The sequence below is a fragment of the Passer domesticus genome, chromosome 15 (genome assembly GCF_036417665.1).
Source record: "Passer domesticus isolate bPasDom1 chromosome 15, bPasDom1.hap1, whole genome shotgun sequence".
NCBI classification, from domain to species: Eukaryota; Metazoa; Chordata; class Aves; order Passeriformes; family Passeridae; genus Passer; species Passer domesticus.
Window position 1 is genome coordinate 7,871,006 of NC_087488.1, and position 25,227 is coordinate 7,896,232.

Consider the following 25,227-nt stretch of genomic DNA (forward strand, 5'->3'; position numbering starts at 1 on the left):
CAAAAGTTTATTCCAAGGTGACTGTAAAGATCACAAGCCCTCAAAGGTTTCCAATGGTGACTGGAGAGTATTCAATCCTTGTACAGTATGCACTAAATTATTCTTCTCATAAGCACTGTAAAGGTCACTCTGAATATAAAGAAGCATGATAAAAATCTAATTGATGGAAATATGCTCATAAACACCTATTTGTGAGGCCTGTTGAACAATTCATAGCAATTAACTGAGCAAACCAAGTCTCACTGTCTTTATTGAGATGGTAATTGGTAAAAGTCACACTATTTCAAAATGAAGTGATTCTTTTTTTTTATGGTAAGGGCTCAATACTGGGGCAATAAATACAATACATAAATCCTTTCAGTATTATGGAGTTGCTGAATGGCACCCCAGCTTTACTGAGCATCACACCAAGACAAAAATGACAAACACCTTTTCCTTGAGGTGTCTCAGTCCTGGAACACTGCAACTCTGAGGTGTTTCATTAGGGTGAGCTTAGAGGGATGTGTTTCTGTTATACTCTCACTATTACCCATCCCTGCAGGACTAAGTCTTTTCAATTGTACTTCTGAACACTCAAACACTTCTGACTCAGTGGTGCCTTAAAACTGCAATACTGAGAAAACACAAGTGAGAGCAAGAAATTGGGGGCAAAAGGAAGAAAATTTCAAGAGATATAAACAGATTCTTTCACCTGAATAAAATGTATTTGCATTGGGCACTGCTGGTAAATTTAATAAGACCACCTGCTGGAAAAGAAACAACCTATAGAAATGCAGCTGAGAGAAATAAAGAACTAAGAAAACCAAACAGATTTTCTAGTCCTTTTTACTTTAACAATTGATAAGAAAATCAGCAACTACAAAAATAGTTTTAAATATATCAAAATATATATTCTGACTCCAAATTTTGACTTTGTTTAATTTTTATCTGACATGTAAAGGATTACAATGTTTTGATACAAAAGGCACATCTTGTTGGTTATTCTATATGCCTCATGCAAATCATTAGGGACTATGCAAAATATTCTTCCTGATCAAAAAAAAGTCATTTAAATTCCAGGGAGCAGTTAGGTGACTGCTAACTTTTGTGAAACTACTAACAGCAGAACCAAGTTGAAGTCAGCAAATATCTTAAGTGCTGATGGGTATTTGGAATATATTTCCATCTGCAGCAACTGTCTGAAGACTGTGACTGCTATTAATGCTATTGCCATGATAACTACCCTTCCCTAGCTCAGGCCACAGATTTTAGAACCTGTTCCAACCATTTAAAAAGACAACCCAGGGTAAGATCAAAATCAGAGGATGCAGAACAGTTCTTTACCCTGTGCAAAGCAGCATCAGAGTTGCAATAAATGCTTCCTGACAGACTTGAATAATCAATGGGAATGTGTGTCAGTTTTTCATGTCCTATACAAAGCTTTAATTATTTCACAAATCACCTGTCAAAGCCCAGATAGATCCATTGTAAAATGAAAACCTACAATCATATCATCTTCATATGTCTGGATAAAACCAGCTGTATAAAGCCAAATGCTTCTAGTAAGCCTAAAGTACCAGTGTTTATTCACAGGTCCTTACTATATTCAACCCCTCTTGTTTTTAACATCAAGCATCCCAGGTCTCTTTCTTCCTGCATTTTCTTGCCCATTTTATCATTGTTTCTATTCCTCCTGATGTATTTTTTTCTTTCCTCTTTTCCCTCTAACATCCATAAAGCCCCTTGACTACCCAGAGCAGGGAAAGGAACAAAAATTTCAGACATTTGAAGAATGCCATGTAATACACATCTTCAATTTCAGTACGTGCAAAACCACAAAACACAACAGGCAATTCTTGCAGAAGGGAAAGAGATGAAAGCTTGAATTTTCATATACTTTGACCAAACAATTTTTGCCCTACTTCTTCACATTTCACTTAGATCAAAACATGCATGATGCTTTTTTTAAGTCTGATGTCAGGCATCATAGGTTATGAAAGACTAAAACCAAAACTGTCAGTTACAAAGTGAGGAATGCAGAACCCAAGAATAACAGTGAGACAACTCTATGTTTGTTAAAAACAATCCACTCAAATTCAAGTATTTTAATTCTACCATCAACAAGAATTCCACAAAAGAATACCACATTTTTGCACTGAAACTTCCTGCATTATCTGAACACGATAATCAAACTTCAGATATCTAAGATATTTTTACTTCAACAATCATCAGTGCTTGGCAACACAGTTCAACTGGAAGATAAATATTGTGTAATGCCTCTACATTAGATCAATCAATTAACATAGCAATAAATTAGTTTCATTAGCATGTTTCAGGCATCAGAAGGTGCTTTACTAATTAAAAGTCCCATATTTAAGCAAATGCTATTTCCAGTTTGTTCATGTAAATTTGATTCCAGGGTGCCTGCTATACTCTATCAGAGAGCTTATTCCTGTGCCACAGCACGCCTGGGTGTGCTGAGGAGCCCAGCAGTGCCCAGAGGAGGCAGGGGCTGCCCTCAGGGCTGCCCCAGCACCAGCCTGGCCTCAGCACCACTGGATGCTCCAGCCCAGCGCTGCCTCCATTCACCAGAATGCACAGACTGGCACCCTCAGGCTTTAACAAGTGTCACGCCATCACCAGCTCAGGTTTTGAGAAATCAACCAATTCAAAATTGTATTTAAAACTTCCTTATTTTGCTTCAATATTGTTTTGCAGCATTTCAGGGATTGCTTGTTTACTTTTCATCTTATTGTTTATCTGAAGATGCAATAACAGCACAACAGTCACACCTCTATCTTCATATGCAAATATATTCATGTCTGTGTATTCAAAAATATTATTTTAACTAATATTCATGTTTCTGTGAAAAGACTTAGGTTTCATTCTTTACTAAAACTGTATTACATCTGCTGTACATCACCTATCCCTTGTGGGGATGAAGTTATTGAATGAAATATAATTTACACTAATCTGTAACTGACTTTGAGTCTGAGCAAATGTTTTTATGCCTCTAAAGTATCTCAAACCTAACTTTGAAAGGGTCAATTGTCAATTTCTTTAAAATGAACCTAGAAATACAACATTTACAGGTGCCTCACAGTAACTTTCCTAGAAGATTTATTTCATTTCTACTTGGCAGCAACATTTTAATACTTGCAATGGTATTGTACAGAAGCTAATGTTCTTTTTACCTCTCATAATACCTCTAATATATACATTTAAATGTTCTCAATGACACACTGACAGGTGCAACTGAAACAGAGATGAGAAAACTGCCAAATCCAAACCAAACCAAAATTCTTCAGTTCTTTCAGAACAAACATCTATTCTTCTACAATATTTAACTTCATTGTCTGCAAGACCAAAAGCAGGTACTTGGCTTTAAACACTGTTTAGCGCTAAATAAATCTGAGATGAGTATTCCCAGGATGACATTCTTTTTTGAGTTGCTGATTGGCTGGCACTGAAATTTGCTACCAGTCTCTCTCTGTCACATTTCTCATAACTCTACCTTCTAAGATAGTGCAAGCATTTTACAAAATGAGAAAGAGGTAGAAATAGTATTTTTTTTCACTACAATTTAACTTGGTGACTCAAAGACAACTGACACAAAACACCTAAGAACATAACTTCTGCTATCAAATATGCCCCTAGTAATGTCACCCAGGGGAAATGGAAGCAACATATTTCTTGAAAATTACAATCCTCTAATCATCACAAAGAACTGATGACTCCTTTGGTGTTCAAATACATCCTGCAGACAACAGAACCTGCTGATGATTTACTGAGCAGATTCCCTGCTTTTGTTAAAGCATCTGTTTAAGCAGCTCCCACAAGGGAATAAACATCCAGCTTTGCAGCTCAGCAGAACATAAAATTGTTATTTAGAAACCAGTGTAGCATGTACCTGTGGCCTACAATATGAGATTAAAAAGTATTTTGCACAGCAATTGCTGAAAACATTCACCAAATTGTGTTTATACCATTCTTGCATGTATTTTTATCCAAACATTTGCACTGCCAATGCAAAAGAACCAGCAAAGTGGGACTGCTCCTATTGAAGAGCTCTGCACAGCTACCAAGTGGAGTCTGTGTCCAGACTTTGCTTTGCTCACAGGTAACAAACATTGTGTGAGCAGCTGGAATTTGGCCAACACTTCTTTCTGCAGGGTGGATGTAAGACACAACTCAAGATTACCAGATTATTTCAGACTCTATTCCAGATTTACAAAGATTTGAGGTGGGAAGGCACCCGTGGAGATCACTGAGGCAATCCCTGAGGCTGCCCAGGGCTGTGTCCTGCCAAATCCAAGCATGGAGTGTCAGCAGCCTCTGAGAAAACTGCTGGAGGGTTTCATCTCCTTCACAGTGGGGAAAAAAGGGGGTTTTAGTATTTCCCCTGCATTTCAGTTTGTGCCCACTATGAGGACATTAGGAAGAAAATCTCTTTTAAAAAATTAGGACAATTGATACAGAAACCAGTGAAATAGAAAATTGGACCATCACAGAACTCTAGAATTCTTTTTCCCTACTTTTTAAAGCTTTTAGCTTCTTACACATTTGAAATTATACAATCTATATAAAGATTTGTATTGAAAGATTCAACTATATGGTCCAAAGAATTGTGAATCTTGTTGCCAAAGATCCCTCCTGGTTTTATATATATTTACGAGGAGCTCTGTGTTTGTGATAATTTTTCACATTGGTAAAAATGTGATTAAAACACAACAGTACTTGTTATAACCAGCTTTGTTTATCCATAATGAACCAATCATAAGTGCAAATAAATGTTCATTTTAGTAAGTATTAGCAGAAAGGCCTTCACCAGCTAGCAGATGTAGCAATCTAATTCAGCAGTGCTAATTCTTGATTTAGGTTCTGCTCCACATAGACTGAAAATTTATCTTTTGATGTCAATTTCATTACTGCAAAGAATTTGTTATTCAGCATGTAAACAGATAAATTAGCAGAGTCAGAATCTATTTTTTTATATTAAGATATAAAAGTGGACTATATGGGAAACTCTTTGACCAGTCCTGTGACTGAGCTAACACAGTATCAAAACTGAAAAAGATACAAACTGAGATTACAAGTGGTAGAGACAGACAAAAGGAAAAATACATCAATGACAGTTCACAGCACAAGGATTCAGAACAAGAGACACTTCCACAAGTCACCACAAGCATTTGATACCATGATGGGAAGAAATGTAGCAAACTCATCACATCATTGTACTGCAAACTATTAGCTGAGTTTCAAAAGAAAAGCAATTCCTTCCTCTGTAGGAGTGCCAGGCTATTTCATACAGATCAATGTAAATGTTCTTCCTTGTCAGATCTGTGCCTGATTGTATGGAACCACTGCACTTGAACGGGAGGAATTCCCAAAGGAACAAACAATAACAATTTTAGGCAATATTCATTAACAGCGGATTCAGTCTCAGAGATATTAATCTTATGTTCTGCTCACCACAATCATATTTTAAGACCACAATCAGGTCTTAAAAGTGATTAACTAAAACTGACCCTGTAATTTCTATCCATAGGATGTCTAATCAGACATAACTTTAATGGGATTTTTCATTTGCACACTGAAGCCAGGTCACGTAATTCTGCAGTGAGAAGAAACTCTGTAAGACCAAATAATTATTTTTTTATTTTACATTTCATTGCTTCCTGACAGATCTAATGCTCTGGAGATTTTTTTATGCATATCAAGACTGTAATTTTTTCCCCAGACTGAGGTACCACTACTGTCTACAGCACAGTCCTAGGACTAATACCTCAGTGTTCTGAAATTACTCCTTCACTGATAAAGATACAACTAACTGTACATACATTTGTGCTACAGAGGAAAAATTAAATGTATCAGAATTTCTGTACGTATTTACAGTGTTTTACAGTAAAATATTATTAAACCTAACAGAATAGAAGAATTGCAAGTACAGTACAAAGGTTACAACTGATTAAAGTAATAATTCACAGACTCCAAGATGTTTCAGGTCTCCTGTTGATGAAGCTCCAAATCCATTACAGAAGGATAATAATGGAGAAGTTGGAAATCTGAAGTGGAACTGAAATGCATTTTCTTTCAGATGTTTTTTAAACCCCTAGAAGTGCCAGGTCATGAGTCTCAGATAATAAAGGCCATAGAGAGTTCAAATAGCCTAGAAATGATGGCACTTTCACACACTGATAGAAGGAGCACATTTTAGAAAGGTTCTTTTTATTAATTTAATGCTGCTGCTGTAGCTGCAGAAGAGTCTAATATCTCAGTAGTAAGATGCATTAAAAAGCCATTTTGTCTGCTGCTGTAGATGAGGAATGTGGTTATTTTGCTCAACAGCTGAATTTTTCCAGAATCCCACTAGTAATCTCAGAGAAAACTATCTACTCTAGCCAAGAGAGAAAGCTGATACACTTGTTATATAAGAAAAAGTTCTCAGGAAATAATTCACAGACACATGTAGGAACAGAATCTCTGCCATAATGTCCAGATATCACAGAACATTCCAGTCCACTGTCTCATGCAATGTGTTAAGAATTATAAAACTGCCAAATTAGAAAAAAACCTCTAAAAATAAAGAGGTATTTTGCCACCTGTGGAACACCCACACCAGGGTTAGCAGCAGTGCAGTGCATCACAGAGGTGTTTAGGAATGGGTGATAAATGGTGTTGGCCAATTTCTTACAGCAATTCTCTCTCTTTAGAGATAACTGCATTATTTTGTATCACAATGCTTTACTAACTAAATTGTACCCCTAGAATATTGGAACTTAAATGTGCTCTCAATAAAACTTTGCTTTTTCTGTGAAATTGATTGAATCTCTCCCTACATTACATTTATTAGAAGAAATAGAGTTGCAGGGTTTTATAACAGGGAAATGGTGTTCACTCAGACTTGTGCAGCAGTGGCAGAACCCATTACATGGATTGTGATTTTAATCTTGTTCCGTGCAGATCCCCATACCTGGCACCTCTTTTAATAAACAGAAACATGAGCTTTAAATTCTACTTACACACTTAGAAAACAGATAAGACTAAATATCAGAAAGCAATTGTTCAGGGCTAAGGAGTAAGAGGAAAATTTTTTCCTTTCCTGTTTTCGACATAAGTGGCCAGGAGATTATACTGTTCTTGAAATGTCATTTCTCAGAACCAAAAAATAGTGTAATCAATTACTTCTGTAACAATAGTGTATTAAGATTTTTTTTTAAACACAGGAGAAGGAGTATAATGGCATTTACATTTTTCAACTGCAAATGTATTTGGTATTTGCCCCCCTCTTGTCTAAAAAGCAAAACTAAATACAACGTAAAAGATAACTTCTTTAAAATCACTCAACAAAAAGCTACACATGGGCACCTCAGCTGGAACTTTAAACCATTTCCATTTCTCCAGCTCTTAGTCAAATTCCAGACAATAAGTTCTTAGGGAGCAAAAGGCAAGTCTCTTAAGAAGTTTTCCCCACAAACATCACTTCACCATTTATAACACCATCAGCAAGATGTCTCATCAAATTGATTTCAAATCCACAGAAAAATTGGAAACTCATGAATGCCACAAAATGTATCTTGGCATTCTTCCATTCATCTATTACATTTTCTAATAAATAGAGCTTTCTTGAAATCCAATTTCAACTTGAAAATCTGACACACTCTGCAAAAGACCAGGCAATAATGCAACTAAATATGTGTGCTGTGATGAAACATATTCATTTGAAATTGGTCTTGAAGCTGCAAATGAATCCACCCATGGGTTCACAGGCATGGATGCACAATCCCTGTGCAGAGGCTCGTGGACAGCAAATTTCACGAGGACTTATTGTAAATGAGTGTTCAACCTATCCATAATTTGTACAGGTGTAGGACTGAAAAACCATTAGACTGAAAAATTACTAGTGAAAGAACACGACTTTCAAAAACAAATTTCCATTATTATTTTTTCCTAAATAGTTTTAAATATGTACAATACATGAAGAAAGAAGTTTAAAGGGAAAGGGGACAGTTTTACCAGATTACACCCTTTGTGTGATGGTATATCAAAGTGTTTGAGATTCTTAACAGACAACTGTTATTTCTGGACATATTCAACTTTAACATTAATGAAATCAAAACATGCATCAGCAGACTGCAAAATTCAGCTAAAAAGAGCTCAACAGCTTGACTTTTTTATTTGGTTAGTAAGGACCCTAATAGTGCTCTAACCCCATCTCCCAAAACAAGATTAAAAAATAACAGAAACCCCATAGAAGCATAAAACAAAACAAAGGAAGACCAAATAAAATAAATTTAAAATACCTACTGTTTAAAGAGCATGTATGCAGATCTGTATGCAGTTAGATATTTCTGAAAGCTTTACATTGTGATTTTCATTCAAAATCCCCATTTAAATAAAATTTTTAAAATACTCTATTTGTAATATATTTCTTTAAATATAACAAAAGCACCTGCAATCTGAACAGGAGCCTTCTATTTTAAAAAAAGCACTGATTTAAAGATTTTGGAGATGCTGGCATTATATTTTAAATAATCTGTGATGAAAAAAACCTTAATATTTTCTTGAGTACTTGACAGATACTTACAGAAAAAAGGGCATCAGCTGAATAAGTGTCTCTTTTTTGGGATTGGCTGTGAATTCTGGCACAGTTTGAATAATTTTGTTCATTACATTCCTTAGGTAATTTTGTAGCTGCTTGCGTCGCTCTTCCACAAACTTTGCATCCTAAAAATAGAGAGGAAAAAATATAAATGGCACAAAGAACATGTTTCTCAACTTCATCATGTAACTAAACAGTCCTGGTAAGCATCAAAATCGATCTTTTGATGATCTCTGTTATTATGGCTATATAAATATGTTGGCAATATGCAAAAACCCCTTGACTCTGTCCTTAAAGATAAAGGAAAACCATGAATCCTAATAAGACCTGTTTCACAAGAGCATCCACTGACAGGATGTCAGATCCTCTCCCTGGCAGAATCTGTCTTCTCTGGACCATAAACCACTGCAATCTCAGAGAGGCAGAGCAGAACAGCCGCACAGAGGCTGTGGCATTACAATTTATGCAACTTTATTGAGATCCAGGATTACCACTCTTTGCAGGAGGAAATGCTGACTTACTCCCACAATGTCTCCCCAGTTCATACTTTTCAGATGTTGGGTACACAAACTCCAGAATGGACAAGTATTTGTCCCTCACTTTTATGTTATTAAATAATTATTTTGTCATGATGTCTTCATATAGTAGATTTTTTTCAATATTACATCACAACTCTCATTAAAATGTTTTCCTGCAGTTTCTGTAGCATTTTAGATCCAGAATTTTATACTACGTTGGCCCAAATAAATAGACTAGTTCTATAAACTCCACATTCTGCTGATGGACCTAGAAGTTAAAAGTTTATCACAACCAGCAAGATGCCAGGCATCCCATAACTTCCATGTTTTTAAACCCTTTCCCTGTGAGGGATGACAATTACATGGACTATAATCCAAAGGTGACACATTTCCCAGGACCAGGGAGCTCTGACAGGTTTACAGTGACATCAGGTGCTGGATGCTTTATGCTCAGCCAGAGCGTTCTGTCTCGGGCGGGCTGGCACAGCTCACCTGGTTTAAATGTCACAGTATGTTCTTTAGGCACAAAGCCAAACCTATTATTAGACAGCTACAGCTCTCAAAAACAACCAATATCTAAGAGATGTGTCTATCCAACCTGTATTATTTATGTCTGTAAGAAAAGGCATTGAAATTAATTCTTGTTTCTTGGGGGGGGGAAAAAATCAACCCGCCAACAAAACACCATAAATACATTTGACAACACTGAATAAATTCATTGTATGGAAAAGGTTCAGCCCATGCTGCCATGCAGGGGATGCAAATCTGAAGGTTATTGCTTCCCTAGATAGAACAGAACAACACCATCAAAGCAGGGATCCTCCTTCAAGTTCAGCAGGAATTTGCTGTAGCATTCCTAGAACCTTCAGTGACATTTTGTTCTGTTCTTCCCTCCCATTAGAAGTTACAAGGAACAAGCATATTTTTAGGAATAACAAATCTGACGTAATTGTAGGGACATAATACAGTAAGATGTAAGAAATTGCTGAAGATATCCATACTTACAGACTTCAAAAACTTAAGCAGTGCTTACGTTGTTTAATTAAATTTGCAAAATTCCAAAATATATACAGATTCATTTTATTTTTGCTTTCTACATATGAACTTACACAGATGTCCAGTCCTGTTTTAACAATCCAGTTCTACATTAATACAATTCATTCAATCCAGTAATGTTATGAAAAATTGATTAATGTATTTATTAATCAAATAAATTAATTCAGTGGAGATCTAAGTGAAAATAAAAAAGCCCCTATATGTTATATACGTTGCTATTTCATTTTTACCAGTCACATATTTTTTCAGCAGCATACACACCAGTTGTGTTGCAAGTGATTTGAAACTCCTCCTTTATTACACCAACAAAGCTGTGGTGTTGGAAGCCCCCCCAAGCCCCTGTGCAGGGTCACCTGCCCAGTTCCCAGAGCTGAGAGCAGCTGCTGCTGGGACAGAGAGGAGCAGAGCTGGGACAGAGCAGAGCAGAGCTGGGACAGAGCAGAGCAGAGCTTGCTCCTCCCCTGCTGCAGGAGGACAAATGAGTGGAACTGAAGCCTATACAAGCTATTGGGAACATTAAAGCAAACATTTTAACTCGTGACGACACACAATATTACCATAAAATGGAACTATAATAATAAATAAATGTGCTCTTCAATGCTAATTAAACAATTAGCACTTATGTTACTTTTTTTTTCTTTTCACTAAGATTTTTGTTCCCACTGGATTCTTTGGTGAGGCTCAAGGAGCAGCCTTATGTTCCCCTCTCTCCTCTCTGAGGATTTAAAGCAGCACACCATCCCACTGGAGGGACATTTCTCTGCTGCGTGGAGATGAAGACAAGATGGACTCATGGGAGATGCCTGGGAAAAAGAAAAAGGTTGTGGAAGAGCTTTGTTTCTGGAAGCTTTAACCACATGAGCAGAGGGGATGTTTGGCACCTGAGCCCCTTTCAGCCCCAGGTGCTGCCAGGCTGTGCCATGGGGGAGGACAACCCTGCTTTGCTCCATGAGCCACTCCCAGGGCAGGGGCAGCTCAGAGCCCTCCCAAGAGCTGCCTCACCCTCACTGCACTTGTTCACTCCACTTCCATTGCTTCTGTCAGGTATGTTTTCACAAGGAAACCTCCATTGTTAAATACCACCTTCAGCAACTTTTTCAGTTCTGAAGTTTTTTTGGTCACAAATCTCCAACAACAGTGTTTTCAATTCTGAAATAATTTCAATTATGTTAAATTTTCTCTTAAGCAGAAGCTGCATTCCTTTAGTATGACTTCTGTACTGCAAATGTATTTAACTAAAAACATCTTCTTTCACAGGAAGGATTTCTGTTATAGACACAGGTGCCAAATGCTGAATGTAGGTAGTTTCTACCCCTTATATTACTCTAAAGAGTCTCCTTGACTACAGGAAATAATGGCATAAAGGACTTTTCTAATTAAGACTGCCAGAACATACTGAGGGAAGGCACTTTTTGCTGTTTACAGCTGAACAAATTAGTGCTTATTATATGGCTATTTTTCTGCCATTTGTCCAAGAAAAAGGCAGAACATCCCAGAAATAAAAACCCAGCCTGAAAACAGTTAAAAATGTTATTTTACTCTGACATGAATTTGATCTGTAAAACAAACACCAAGCAATCTACCATGAAATTCTGTACCATGTACTAAGGCTCGTTGTCCTCACCAGAAGCAATGTAAACCAAGGTCAAAATGATTCAGCTCCAGGTCTGCACTTAATCTTGAAACGTGCATTTTGCAACAGCAGGTTGGCTACTCAGAGCAATGATTTTAGCACAGAGTTGTTACTGCCAAGCTGTTGCTGTAATAAAGAGTTTTTGTCACAATATAGTAAACAGAACAACTGGTAACAGAAAAACACAACTGGCTCAAAGCCTGGCCAATTTTTTCAGTCTTAAATTATAAAAAAGTACCTATAACCTTCTTTTCATTGGGCCCAATTATCCACAGCAAGAAATCTAGGTAGTACTTTGCATTCCAACTCGTAAACAAACACCTACTTTTATTTACAAGCAAAAAATACAGGGAAATTTTTTGCTGTGGGTTTGTATCAGTGACACCCACCTCCTACTTTTAGTACATGTCTTTGGTGATTGTATGAGTTGATACAAGCCTATATTTGTATGTGTACCCACACAGAAAACAGCAAAGATCTTCCCCTAAGGTTCAATATACACATTTACGTACACTTGATGTCAATGTACTTTGACAACAAAGTAATGTTGTTAAAATTATCAATATATTTGCATGAAACCTTTGCATTTTCACATTATTTAAGGTTAGATTTCATCGTTTCTACATACACATAATGTAACAGTACTTAAATAAAGACCCACTTTTTTACTGAAGTTTTTTAGACATATTTTCTAAAAAATAAAGCTGCTACTGTTTCTGCACTAACTACAGTGAAAGTAATTTATTACCCCACAGTTCAAGAGCACAGTTTTGATTAAGAGATCACAAAATTTCAGTTAACAAGCAAAAAACTCCTTCAGATTACAGAAGCATCAAAACACATCTGGTAAAATATTTTTAATCTGAAATTCATGTCTCCCAAAATGCTGTATGAGATTCTTTTTGACTAATAATTTGCCACATTTCTTCTGCTCATGGCAAAATGCTAGTATCAAATTACAAATCTCTAAAAATTGTAATAGATCACGGAAAAGTTAGAGACTCTCAACATATATTAGAAGATGATGTTAAGGTGTAAAACCAAGAAGCAGAGTCTTGATGTACCATATTTTATGTCATGTTCTTTTGCAGTTTTTCATTACAAGCCAAGTTCATTCCCACTTGCAGTTTAAATTGTTTCACACAACTGCTGGTCTTTTATACACACTGCTAGTATGGAACAGATGGTGAAACATTGATATTCTTCATTATTAATGGGACAGCTCACTTAAGATGTTTCAAATATCTTCCAGGAGCTTTTGGAAATGCTATGATTGCCATGGTTACCTGCCATGATATAGGGACAGATAAAACACTTTTAGATTCTGGGCTTGGTCCTGCTGCAATCAACATCAAACTCACTGCTCCTGAGGTTCTAACCCTAACTTAGCATTTAACCAACCTCCTGCTGGTAGCACATGGGAAAAGGTAACAACCTTTTAACAACAAAACCAAACAACAAAACAGCTGAGGGCTAGATCCAACTCAATTAAGATAAAAGAAAATACAAAATAAAAAGAAATACGGCTTTAGGACTTTAATCAGCCTCTGATACCACACAATGCATCCCACCCTAAATTGAGCTGACAGTAGTGCTATTCAAAGTTGAACCTCCAAATGCAGAAATAAACTCAGGTTATTCTAATGCAGCCACATCTTTTCTGCTGTCTTGGCCAATCAGTCTTAGCAAAATTATCATATCAGTTTTTTATCTATTTACGAGGCACCAAATGCCAACCTCAAAATGAAGCTGGCAATCAGAAGCTGAGATGGGAGCTAATTAAATATTCAATTGCTGAGTCATTCTCACTAGTTTGTAATTAAAAGTTATATAGCAAATATTCACTTTACAGACTGACACCTTTGCCCAGGTCACAGTAAAATATAACTTCAGTACATCTGTGCTTAAGTGACTATTGCATCATAAAACTTTCAGGAAGGTACAGTTTCCAATACTGAATATACCAGATGCCACAATATTACACTGAAAATCATCTCAAAATTGTTGAAAATACATAAAGTTAAAATTTCCATCTTACTTGTATTGCCAGATTCTGTATGGCAGAACCAGGCCAGCATTATACAACATAACAAGGAGATACAATACATGAAATTGTCATTTTCCCCATCCCAGTGTGAGATTTTTTTGTCCATTTACTGTTCAGTGGAACAAACAGCAATTTAAGAGGATGAGATACAAAGAAGAAATCAAGGAACTGTCAGTTTTGAAAAGAAATCTATTTTCCTTTAAACAGAGATTTAGTACATAATTGTAATTATTACTCTGTGTTTCTCTACTAAAATAGCTGATGCATTTCCATCTCCAGCTCTGGGTTCATTTCAATGGTACCAGAAAAGTGCTTTTAGATAAAGTAGTTTGAAAAAGGCATTGCTGCAAACCCAGCCAGTAGCAGACATGCTGAGTGTGAGCTACAGTCCTGCAATGCCCTCAGTCAAGCACCAATTTATTCAAAGCAGCATTTTAATCAGTAAATATGCCAGCAGAAAAAAGAAAGCTTGAGAATAAATCTAAAACTGATCTCTTTTTAGTGTTGTGGTTAATGCCACTGTTAGAAAAAGAACTTGGTAATGTTATGCTAATAAAATCCAGTGTCATCTAAATATTTTGTTATTTAAAGACATATGCCAACCATGTGTTAATTTGTCAACTGGTCAGGAATCAACTGTTAATTAAAATGCATCAATAAAAAAACTGCAGCAAGACCCCTAGGGCTCATCTCTTGCTCAGCTATTGAATAGGGAAACACTATTTCTGTGTTCTCCTCAGATAAATTATTAGCAGTCTACCCTATAATTTTATTTAGGAGATTCTGCAAACTACAACACAACAGTTCATGAAATTGAGATCCATTTTTTCACTAGCCTATATTACAGTAATAACTATCAACAATATTAGTTAAAATGTGTCTCAGTTCAGTGCTTCTCTCCAACACTGCAGTTTTCTTTCCTAATTTCATTCTTTAATCTGGTTGAAAATGCCCTGAAGACCAATAAAGACAGACGCTGAATTTAAAATAACAGCAAAATAACCCACCTCAAAACCCTTCAGAAACATGGTACATGCACTGCTTACAATGCACAAGCTTCTATATACAGTAAGCTTACAGTGATAAAAAAATCAATAAATTGATTAAAAAATAAATAATGAAACAAAAACTTAACTCTCATGTAAAATTCTTCTTTAACAAAAGTTTCATTCAGATACATTCTGATGTGATGATTCTGTTTTCTAAAATATAAGTTGAATTAATGAGGAATATTGATATTAAGTGCCCATAATTTATTGTGCCCTCAAGCACAGATATTTTTCATGATACAATGAAAAAAACCAAATTTTTCATGCAGGAAGTGCCTTCAGCATTTCACATGATCTGACATAGTTAATATTTTGTTTTCTTTTAAAAAAAAAATTAACAATAAATATCTTTAGTACTAGCAACTACCCAAAAAGCTGTATTGCAACTAAGATCAAAATTTGCCAATATTTATAAAACAATACATTTTGAGAAGGAGAAGGGAGGTGAAATCAAGCACTTTGATATGTAAAGAAAGGGAAAAATGTGGGTAAAATTTCAAATTCAAAAAAAGAAAGTATTGCTTTTATTTTTGTAATTAGGTGTCCCTGTTAAGATTTCTCTGAAAGGAAGTTTATTAATCCAAGTAACTTGGTAATTTAGCATCACTACCACAATAAGAAATAAATATAGAAAATTTATTTTTATATTTTCATTTTATACCAGGAGGCTACTAGAATATCTAAATGACGCATGAGTTGTTATAAAACTGCCATATTTTTATCTAGCAGTTGTCCAAGCAGCATGTAAATTACTTTCCTTTTTTTCCCCATAATGTCATGATGCAAAGCAACACCATCTGAACTGTTTCTATGGGCTCTATATTCAATAATTTGTTAGAATAAATTGCTTCTCTTGATTATAGCATTACAAGACATCAAGAATAAAAACATCTCTCGACAGGCAAAGTTTTGTTTTGTAGACCCTAAATAGTCTGTATTTCTCTTCCTAAACTTCAACAGCAATTAGCAGGAAATTTTTGTAACTTGAAAAGAAAATGACTCAATTCACTATTTCATTGAAATGGTGCCCTTGAGCACCAAATGAACAGATTAATTCAGTGAGACATTCTGATGGAGATGGAGAAGCACGAGCTGGAGAACTGTTTACCTTTTAAATTAAAGCCCTGAAAATGAAATGTGCTGCTCTGCACTCGCTCGATTTAACCTTCATGCCGAGTTTCAGGTAACCCAGACATTTCATGCCACACAATGCAAAGCATTTACTATAAAGTATTTGTCATATAAAAGCCAACCATTTCCTGCTGACTTATTTCTCTTCTTCTTGGATACTGATATGACAAAAAAATGGAAATGAAGAAGAACTGAATGCTCTTTTCTAAGTGCTGTATACATAAAATATCAACTGCAGTCTTATGCAGTAGAAAACCCAGAGGATCTGGATTCAAAATCTGAAATATTCTGTATTCCCCCTTAGTGTGCAGGTGACAGTGCTAGGAAACAGTCAGGCTGTGACTAGAAATCTTAATGACTATGCCAGGAGTCACATTATTTTTATTTCTATTTCTATGGTACCACAATTAAGTTACATATTTGAAAACCAGATTGTATTCATTTAGTCCCAATTGCTATTTTAAAGCTTCTTTGAGAATTGAACTTTTCAGCTACAAAGTAACACAGAGAACTTACAGGACAAAGTTTCTTTTGTGGCTTTAGAATGGCACAAAAACTGCATTATATTGTAGAATTATCACATACAACCATATATAAGATTGATTTGAGTTCCTTTCCTGGTTTGAACACAATACAGATGGGTCCATTTATTTTCCTTTTACCCACACTATAGCACAAGCATATCTGTCAAATATATATTAGCTACAGTTTTTCCTATAACCCACAAGGCAAAAGACTGTATGAAAATAATAAGTCAATACACTAGTTAAGCCCACTAAGAGGGTTGAAAATTAAAATCTACTTACTTTGAAAGTCAAGAATAATACAGAATTTAAGCTTCTATATTACATCATACCAAAGTAGCATTAGTGAAAGCAATATTTAACTTCAATTTTTTAACATATAACTTGAGGATTTATATTTTCAAAGCTTTTCTCCTTTAATAAATGTACCCCAATTCTGAAACATCAGAGAGTCATAATTTTCTACCAATTCTACTTGAAGACATTGGATATCAAAGCTTAGTACCAAGAAACATTATTTAGTCCCCTGTCCCACATGCATTAACAACAAGCTTTGCTTTCTTCTCAGCTCCCCCTGCCAGTCTGTCTTTGACAAACGAATCTGATGAAAGATATTTTCTGAGAGCTCCTAAATCACACAGAGGATAAAAGCACATATATCTGTACTTCTGATTCCAGTGCAAGCCAAACACATACTTAAATTTTAGGATGCCCTGAATTGTTTTGCTGAATTTGGACAGAAAAACAGCCAAATCTAAAATCAAATTACTTCTCCTCTAAAACTCTTCCTGCACCATCCTCTTTCAAACATTCCTTATGTCTTCTGTTATTGTCTATGTACTTGTTAAACAGGAATTGTTATACTTCCTATTTTCAAATACATATTTTATGTGGGAGGGGTGTGTGTGTTTCTTAAAAAACCTTGTTCTTATCATGCTGATTCCCTTTCCAAAGGGACTTTAGTTCCTCCATCATCTGGTCCAAAAGCAGCTCTAAGGGGGTACTGTCTGTGAATAGACAGGTCCTGCTCACCAAAAGTGGCAATCAGCTTCCACAGGAGGGAAATGCATGACAGGGGTTACACTGCAATGACACCATGTGAAACCCTCAACAGCAAAAGTGCTAACACTCAAACTAATTTGAATGGCTTCACATTTCTTCATAAATATATATATGAACTTCATATTTATATATTTCTTCATGTGTATATATATATATATATACACACACACACACACACACACAGAGCCAGACAACTCTGGCTCTGTGTGTGTGTGTGTATATATATATGAATAAATATAATATGAAGTATAAAAACTTCATATTTATACTAATATACAAACATGAAGTACAACAACTTCATATTTATGTATTTCTTCATATATATATACACACACACAGAGAGCCAGACAACTCTACCTGACAAACTTCCTTAAAAACCAATAACCATTATAAGCACAAGAGGAAGTTCTGTTGTTTTCTTTTACTTGCAATAAAATCTCTATCTTCTCTGCTTTTTAATCATAAAATAGTTATCCTGCAGCCTATCTTAAACTCTTCACTATCTTCAGCAACAGGCAAACAGACCAAACACTGATAAAAGGCAGGCTTTGCTGTTGGGAACAAAAGAAAAGAATTCCATCTGCACTCTGTGAGCAAAAGCAAGTTTCCACTGACATAAATGAGAAAGACAGAGCTCCTGGGAGCAGAACTTGCAGAATCACAACATACGTTCCAGAAGCAACTTCATATAGATCCCAAATGGGGTCTGATGTTGTCATATGCATGCTCGTGTATACAAACAGAATCTTTTTAAATACATGCACATGATATTTTTTAACTTTTTTAAATAGGGACATATAGGAATTAATCTACAATTTAGGTTAGCCACAGATAGGTGAAAAGTACACATTCATTTTATTGAACCAGCATTTGAAACATTTATTTTAGAGTTCTGTATTGTTCCCCCAATGCAACTGAGAAGTCACAGCAAAGTCACTCTTCTGATCTCAGCTAAGTGCTGTGTATCCCTTCCATATGGGGTATCCAGTATTTTAAAGGAAAGCAGAGGATATCATGCAGTCAAGTCAGCACTCAGGGCAAAGCTACCTGATTCAATTTCTCCTCACTTAGACAATCAGTGAATTCAGGTCTTCAGTGGAACTAAAGAACCATTTCTATTTTGATATGTCCTCTACTGGGACAACACTCTTGCAAGAGAATTCTTAATTATATCTTTACTTAATTATTATAATCTGCCCAATGTAGAAGCAGCAACTGGGATTTTAAGGCTGCTGCAATATTAAAAAAATTAGACTAGTCAGTCCAGCAAATATGCATGTATTAATATTTAATCATTATTTTGAGAGACACCAACACAACACCAGCAAAGGTTCAGAAGCCAAATGTAAGCTAAATGTTATCTTAAATGAAAAAGATTAAATTATATCTGCATGCAAAAAGGGTTCCCTGTATCCCTGTACACAGGGAGCCCTTTCCAATCAAGTGCTGACTGCATCGAGCTCCTCCTCACGAGCTTCCCAGAAAGTGGCACACTGCAGTGCTCCCCATGGAACCCAGGCTGTCCTGGGCACTCCTCACAGGACGGCAGCAGGGACAAACACAGAGAATGGACAGATGAGATCAAAAGATCCAAAGTAGCTGAAGACTTGCTAAAAGGAAAAAAAAAAAATCTATCTCATGCAAGGAAAATCCATTTGAAATTACAAATCTTGGTATACACAGCTTCACAGAAGATACTGAGCAAATCACAAACCAGGCTGATACATGGGGAACATGCTTTAAACTTACAAAACTGAACAGTTCAAATGCTTACAATACAGTTGAAATTTGTCTGCATGTTAAAAAAAAGAATTAAAATATATGCTGAGTATATGACATTTCTTTTACACACACAACACAAGGGAACAAATATATTTCTTGTTTTACTCAAACAAGGCATTGATGAATTGAAAAAAGAACTCTTATTCTTGTCAGGATACTCATAAAGACTTTGACAAGTATTTGCTACCAGCACTGAAAAATCTTTAGTAGAAGGTACACAGCATGGGGATTAGTATATACGAAAATTAATACATAGACTTTTGCAAGCATTATTATTTTCCTTCAGTAAATATCTAACTTGATTCAAAGCAACATTTATAAAACAAATTATTCTCTTCTCTGCTTTATTTTAGTTCAAACTTTAGTTCAAACTAAATTCAAATGTTAAACTAATATGCTGAAAATGAGGTTACCAAGCTGAAAGGCAAATACACACTCTTCTTTGTAATTGCAAAAAGGTTACTTGTCCAAAGCAGTACTCTTTCCTCTTTTCAGCTATTTTTCAACTAATTGGTTTTCTGTCATGAAATTTAGGTTTCCTCAAGCATTAAAGCTAGTTTTTAATATTACATACATAATTTATTGAAATACCGTGAACATGAACTTTTAAGATAAATTGTGCCAACTGAAGGAAAACTAATGAAAGGCAAAAATATATTACAAACATAATGATCAAGATTTATATTATTATTAATAATGAGTTATGATTGTTAAATATTTTCAAATTCCACTGTTTCTTGATGAAGATATATAATATTTGATTTTCCAACTTTGTTAAATACTCATTCAGCTGAAATTCTTTCTTTCTGCATTTTCCCAATGTCAAACTCCACAAATTTTTAATTTGAATCTGACCTCCCTGACTTCTACTGCAGTAAACAGGGAAAATATGCATGAAAATTAATACTTCTCTGTATTTTATTCTACATTACTCTCTTCTAATTAAGTTCTCTCCTCTGAGCTCCAATATTTTGCATAGCAAAGCACTGGACAGTATTTTGTCAGTCTGCAGGAGTGATTCCAGGTCATTCTGCAGAATATGGTGTCCTCTTGTGGTCCTGGAGGTTCCTAAATCTGGGGATGTAACTGAACACAAAGTTCAGTGCTGGTTTCAATTACAGCAAGACTTTGGATGCCTCTGACATTTACAATAAGCACATCACCTTCATTAACCCCACAGTACAGAGTGCATTGAAGGGATCAGTGAATAAACTTATCCAGGTATTATTGAGCTGAAGGATATAAAAGCATCAATATCATTTTCTAAAAACTGCAAAATGATCATTTGTTGCCATTTACACATGGAGGACTGGTTTTTACCAATATGTTATTTGGGCATCTAATAACACTGAGAAGTTACAAAAGATATGAAAACCATAGATTAATGTAAGAGATACTTTTGTTAGCAGAATTCAGCTACTGAACCTCCTCTTTAGCCATTGATTTAAGACTATATTGATTAATCTAGAAATGGGAAGGCAGCTCCAATTCTATCAAAACCAGCAAAAGCAACATCAGAGAGAAAAAATATCTATTGAAATCTAACTGCATATTTAAAGGTAAACATGCTTTGGTAGCCACTACATTTAAAAAGCAATATTGAAAAAGTAGCACTGGCAATATCTCTTCTAATGTTTCTTACCAAACATTTCCTTGTGTAACATCCTGCACAAATCCTCATCCTAAACTGAAAGTTCTGCAGAATTCCAAGACAGACATTCTCACATGAATTAATTAATTTCATAGTAAATTTTTCAACCTTCCTTTTAAACCTTCAGTTGGCCATGGAAAGCAGGGCCATCTCAGAGCCTTTAACCCATCTCAGTCAGTCACACAGCACAGTTATTTTCCAAATGGTACAAAATCCAAAGGGAAATATATTCTGTGGCACACAGAAAATAGCCCCACTAAAAGGACAAAAATCTGCCTGCACAATGTGCTGTGCAAAAAAACTCCAGTGTGACAAACTGAGCCTTGCACAGCTGAGGTGAAAATGTCACTCTGTGACTTGCCAGGTCACAACCACAGCACTGCCCCATGTCTCATCACAAGAGACTTGCAGGAGTGCAAGGGATGGCACCCACTTCTTCCTGTAAAGAAAAAACTCTTTTTCTGAGATCTGATAAGTGGTTGTGGGTTTATACAAGATTAAGGTAGAATTTTGGCTCAAAGCTAAAGCACCGTAAGAATAAGCAATGCAAATTTTTTAATGAGTTGCTCAACTGATAATTTTGTATGCATCAATTGTGCAACTGAAGTTGTAACTCAATTAGTATTTAAAGTAATTAAAGATGAAAGAGTATCCAAAAAAGCTTAAAAGGCGGCTTTTGTAATTTACTGAAGTGGCTGATACTCCATCACTTCAAAAAAAGGAGAATTAGTTATGTAACAAAGAATAAAATGCCTGGTTTCCATTACAAAACCGTCCACTAAAAATTTAATGAAAAATGCATGATCTTCTAATAGATGAAAAAAAAGCAGGAAAGCTCTCATAAGTACTTCCATTTCCTCAGTCAGCAGGCAATGAACCACATTAACTGGACCTTATGCCAAGCAAAGAGACATATGGATTTTATTGATAAATTTCATATATATCTGTGTCACCACCATCCATCCCAGATTATGTGCATCACTGCCATTTCACATGTGCCAAACTTACCTACTCATTTTCACAAAATACCTGGGAAATCATTGCAAGTCAAAGTTACCATCTTTAAACATTCATAATCCATTCACTGACATCTGAATGCCAGTAAGGAATTTTTAACTTTTTTCTATTTCTTTTTAATTTTTTTTTTACTTCATAGAAATTAGCAAAGACCATTTTTCTAACACAGACAAAGGACAATTGTGAAATTTGAATAATATATGTATTACTGTGGTCTTAAACCAAACACAGTGCCATGAAGATCTGAGTTTTGCAGTCATTATGTCAGATGTCTTTTGATAACTACATGGATCACTATGGTTGCAGCTTCTAAAGTATTTAATACAAGAACTCAGTGATACAAAGGCAAAAAATAGTAAAAAGAGAAAGTCCTATGTAAAAGCTAAAAGATTTGATTAACCTTAAAAACTCTAGTTTAAGAACCCAGCAGTTTAGTAAAGATGTTTCAGTCATAAACACAATTTAAATCTGGAGATATACTGGAGCTTTTACCTACGATCGCTAAATAAAAATTTTAGGTAATTCCTATGTCGCAAAGGAAAATTACTTCAATTACTTCTCAATCCTTACTGGACTTGTAGTGTACACTGCAAAGTGTAGTTATGCTCATGATCAGTTTAAAGTTTTGATGATTAATAATTTTAATTACATGGTACTACATATTTACTACATACATACTACAATAGTCACTGTTTCATTTCAAAATCTCTATAAGATAAGAAAACACAAATTCCCATTTTGAAATGGCAGGGCTAAGCACAAAGACACAGATAACAGGAATTAAGTACCTAAATGTCTTTGAAAAGCTGGTTTAAAGAACTTAAAAAGTGTTGGTGAGGAGTGCAGGAATTCAAGGAATTTAGTTGATACTTTTTGAAATTTACAGAAAGACTTTATGAATTACTCACCAGTGTTAATTGCTGGCATTTTTTTTGAGAGAAATGAAGAAGAGGCTTCATTTTAGGTACAGGGCTGTCCAGAAGAGTTTTTGAGGGTTTTTGCATTTGTGTATGTTACCAATATTTCATTCAATAAAACTTCTCAGTAAGTGGAAAAACCAAAGCATTATCTACATCAGTGAATCTCCAGCTGGTAGGGGGAACATCTATAAAAACAGCAGCTACTAGCAGGTGTGAAAATATTTGAGTCACCTCATTTTTTGTGTATGGATAAGAGAGGTTTTCCCCCAACTTTTACTGATACTGTGAGTTTAAGTACCTTGTTTCCAATGGCCTTTTTTGGTGGGAAGTTAAAAGTCCTCACTTGCTGGTACTTATTCTGTAATTTCTGATGCAAGCTTCTGAACTCCGCATACCTTCGATAGACATTCCACTCATCATCCTTTATCCTGATATAAACCTGCAAAACACAGACGGGAAGGGAATAATGTAGAGACAAGCAGGGCTGGTGTGTGTCCTTCACTCCTCAAAGCCTCCTGGCTCAGCACCTTCATGTGAGGCACCACAAGCTCCAGGACCTGTTATTGTTGTACACGTCATTAACCTCATTCTCTCCCTTCTCCCTTTTTTCCTCCTTTTTCTCTTATTTTAATCAAGACAAACACAGCTTGCTCATTTTAACATGACTCTGGGGCAACCATGGCAGCACTTCTTGTTACCATGGTTTCCAGCATATTCTACTACCCAGTGACCAAAGGAAAAAATAATTTAATACCACTATGAAATTGATTTCTATGTCCTCAACACAGTTTTTCAACTTTGTAAATTAGCTTTGTAGCATCAGAATTGCAAAACCTAATTTTATCCAAAGTATGAAACTTAATTTACTTCCTAACAAAATTACACTGAAAACTAAACTAGAAATTTTATTGTTTGGAAAATAAACACAGTTCATTCTTTCTGCTTGTATAGGACATTAAGTATAATTTAACACAGCTGTAGTTTTTGTGATTCTGTTTTTGTTTGCTGCTCATTATTTCATGAGCCTATTACCAATTACATGCTAAATATTCACTTTCTGTAGGAAAATATCATGCAGAAGTGAAATATACTTACAGAAAACTGAGATTTCACTCTTTCCTAAGGAATAACACAGTTTAAAAGAATGCTGAAACAGCACAAGTCAGAAATTCTAAACCAATGATCAGAACTTCAGATCCAGAGTGACCTTTCCCTCTGCTCCTTCAATGGCATCTGTAGTTTATTCATTAATGTGTGTGTGCTAATAATCTCAATATTTTACATCAGGAATCAAGCTGGAAAGTACTGATGACACTGCCTTGCAGCTCCAAAATCCCCCAGTAATTTAGTAGTAAACTGTAAGGCAAATATCAGAACACTTATGTAAAAAAGCAACACCCAACCACCATCACACAGAGTGGGCAGTAACAACTGTATTTTTGTAGAAACAAGATAAAAATAAAATTTGGATTTTTATGTGGCCAATTTCAACACTGAACTGTGGTTTTTTTCCTGGTGACTGAAGTATGGTCCTTCTCTCTGAGATATTCCAAGTCCTTCAGAGAAAAAATTCAATTTTTCTAAGGAAAAAATACTGGTGGTATTTCAGAGGTTAAGCGAATGTCCTCTTGCACAAACGCTGCCCATGCTTTTGTCTTTCTGAAGTTCTCTCTTCAGACACCCAGTTTCTCAAATTTACAGGAGGCTTCTTCACAACAAAATACAATATATTATGCAGATACCATGCAAATTTTGTCAAATTAGAATATTTCAGTGTAGAAAACACTAATACATTTTCTACAGGAAGACTGTAATTCCAAAAAGGAATGCTATAATTCCAAAATTAGCACATCTAAATTTAAAAGATTCAGAGTATTGTGAATTACAAATGCATATGTAAACAAAAATTCAACAAGTTTTGGTAACAAGAATTCAGATACTGTAATGATGGAACCACAATAGTATTCAGTATTCAAGAAGTATTCAGATTTCTTTTTCACTTTGAAAACAAAGCCAGGATAATTAAACACCTACATCACCATCTGTTTTAACAATTGAGTACATCTTTGAAGACAAATGAAGGAATATATTAAATGCAACTATTTTGCATATTTATAATCAAATTTATTTAATGCAGTAAAAACTGTATTAAAATCTTTATTCACCCAGCTCTAAGCCCTCTCCCTGCCTATTCTCACTTCAACCAGTATATTGTTTGGAATTCTGTATACATTCCCAAGATTCATGTTTCAATTT

The 25,227-nt window shown here is 35.4% G+C and overlaps 1 protein-coding gene across 5 annotated transcripts in view; it reads right to left on the reverse strand.

Moving 5' to 3' along the window:
• SNX29 (sorting nexin 29) overlaps positions 1-25,227 on the reverse strand; it is a 103,271-nt gene that overhangs the window by 22,639 nt on the left and 55,405 nt on the right. For 2 of the 5 annotated variants that reach the window (XM_064389973.1, XM_064389975.1), the window contains exons 19-20: positions 23,270-23,410; positions 8,567-8,706 (exon numbers count right to left, since the gene is read on the reverse strand). In XM_064389973.1, coding sequence (XP_064246043.1) covers positions 8,567-8,706; positions 23,270-23,410 — 281 coding nt within the window. Of the gene's footprint in view, positions 1-8,267; positions 8,311-8,566; positions 8,707-10,724; positions 10,959-18,454; positions 19,212-23,269; positions 23,411-25,227 lie in introns of those variants that run through there. The other 3 variants (XM_064389974.1, XM_064389976.1, XM_064389977.1) reach the window with 3 other exon arrangements.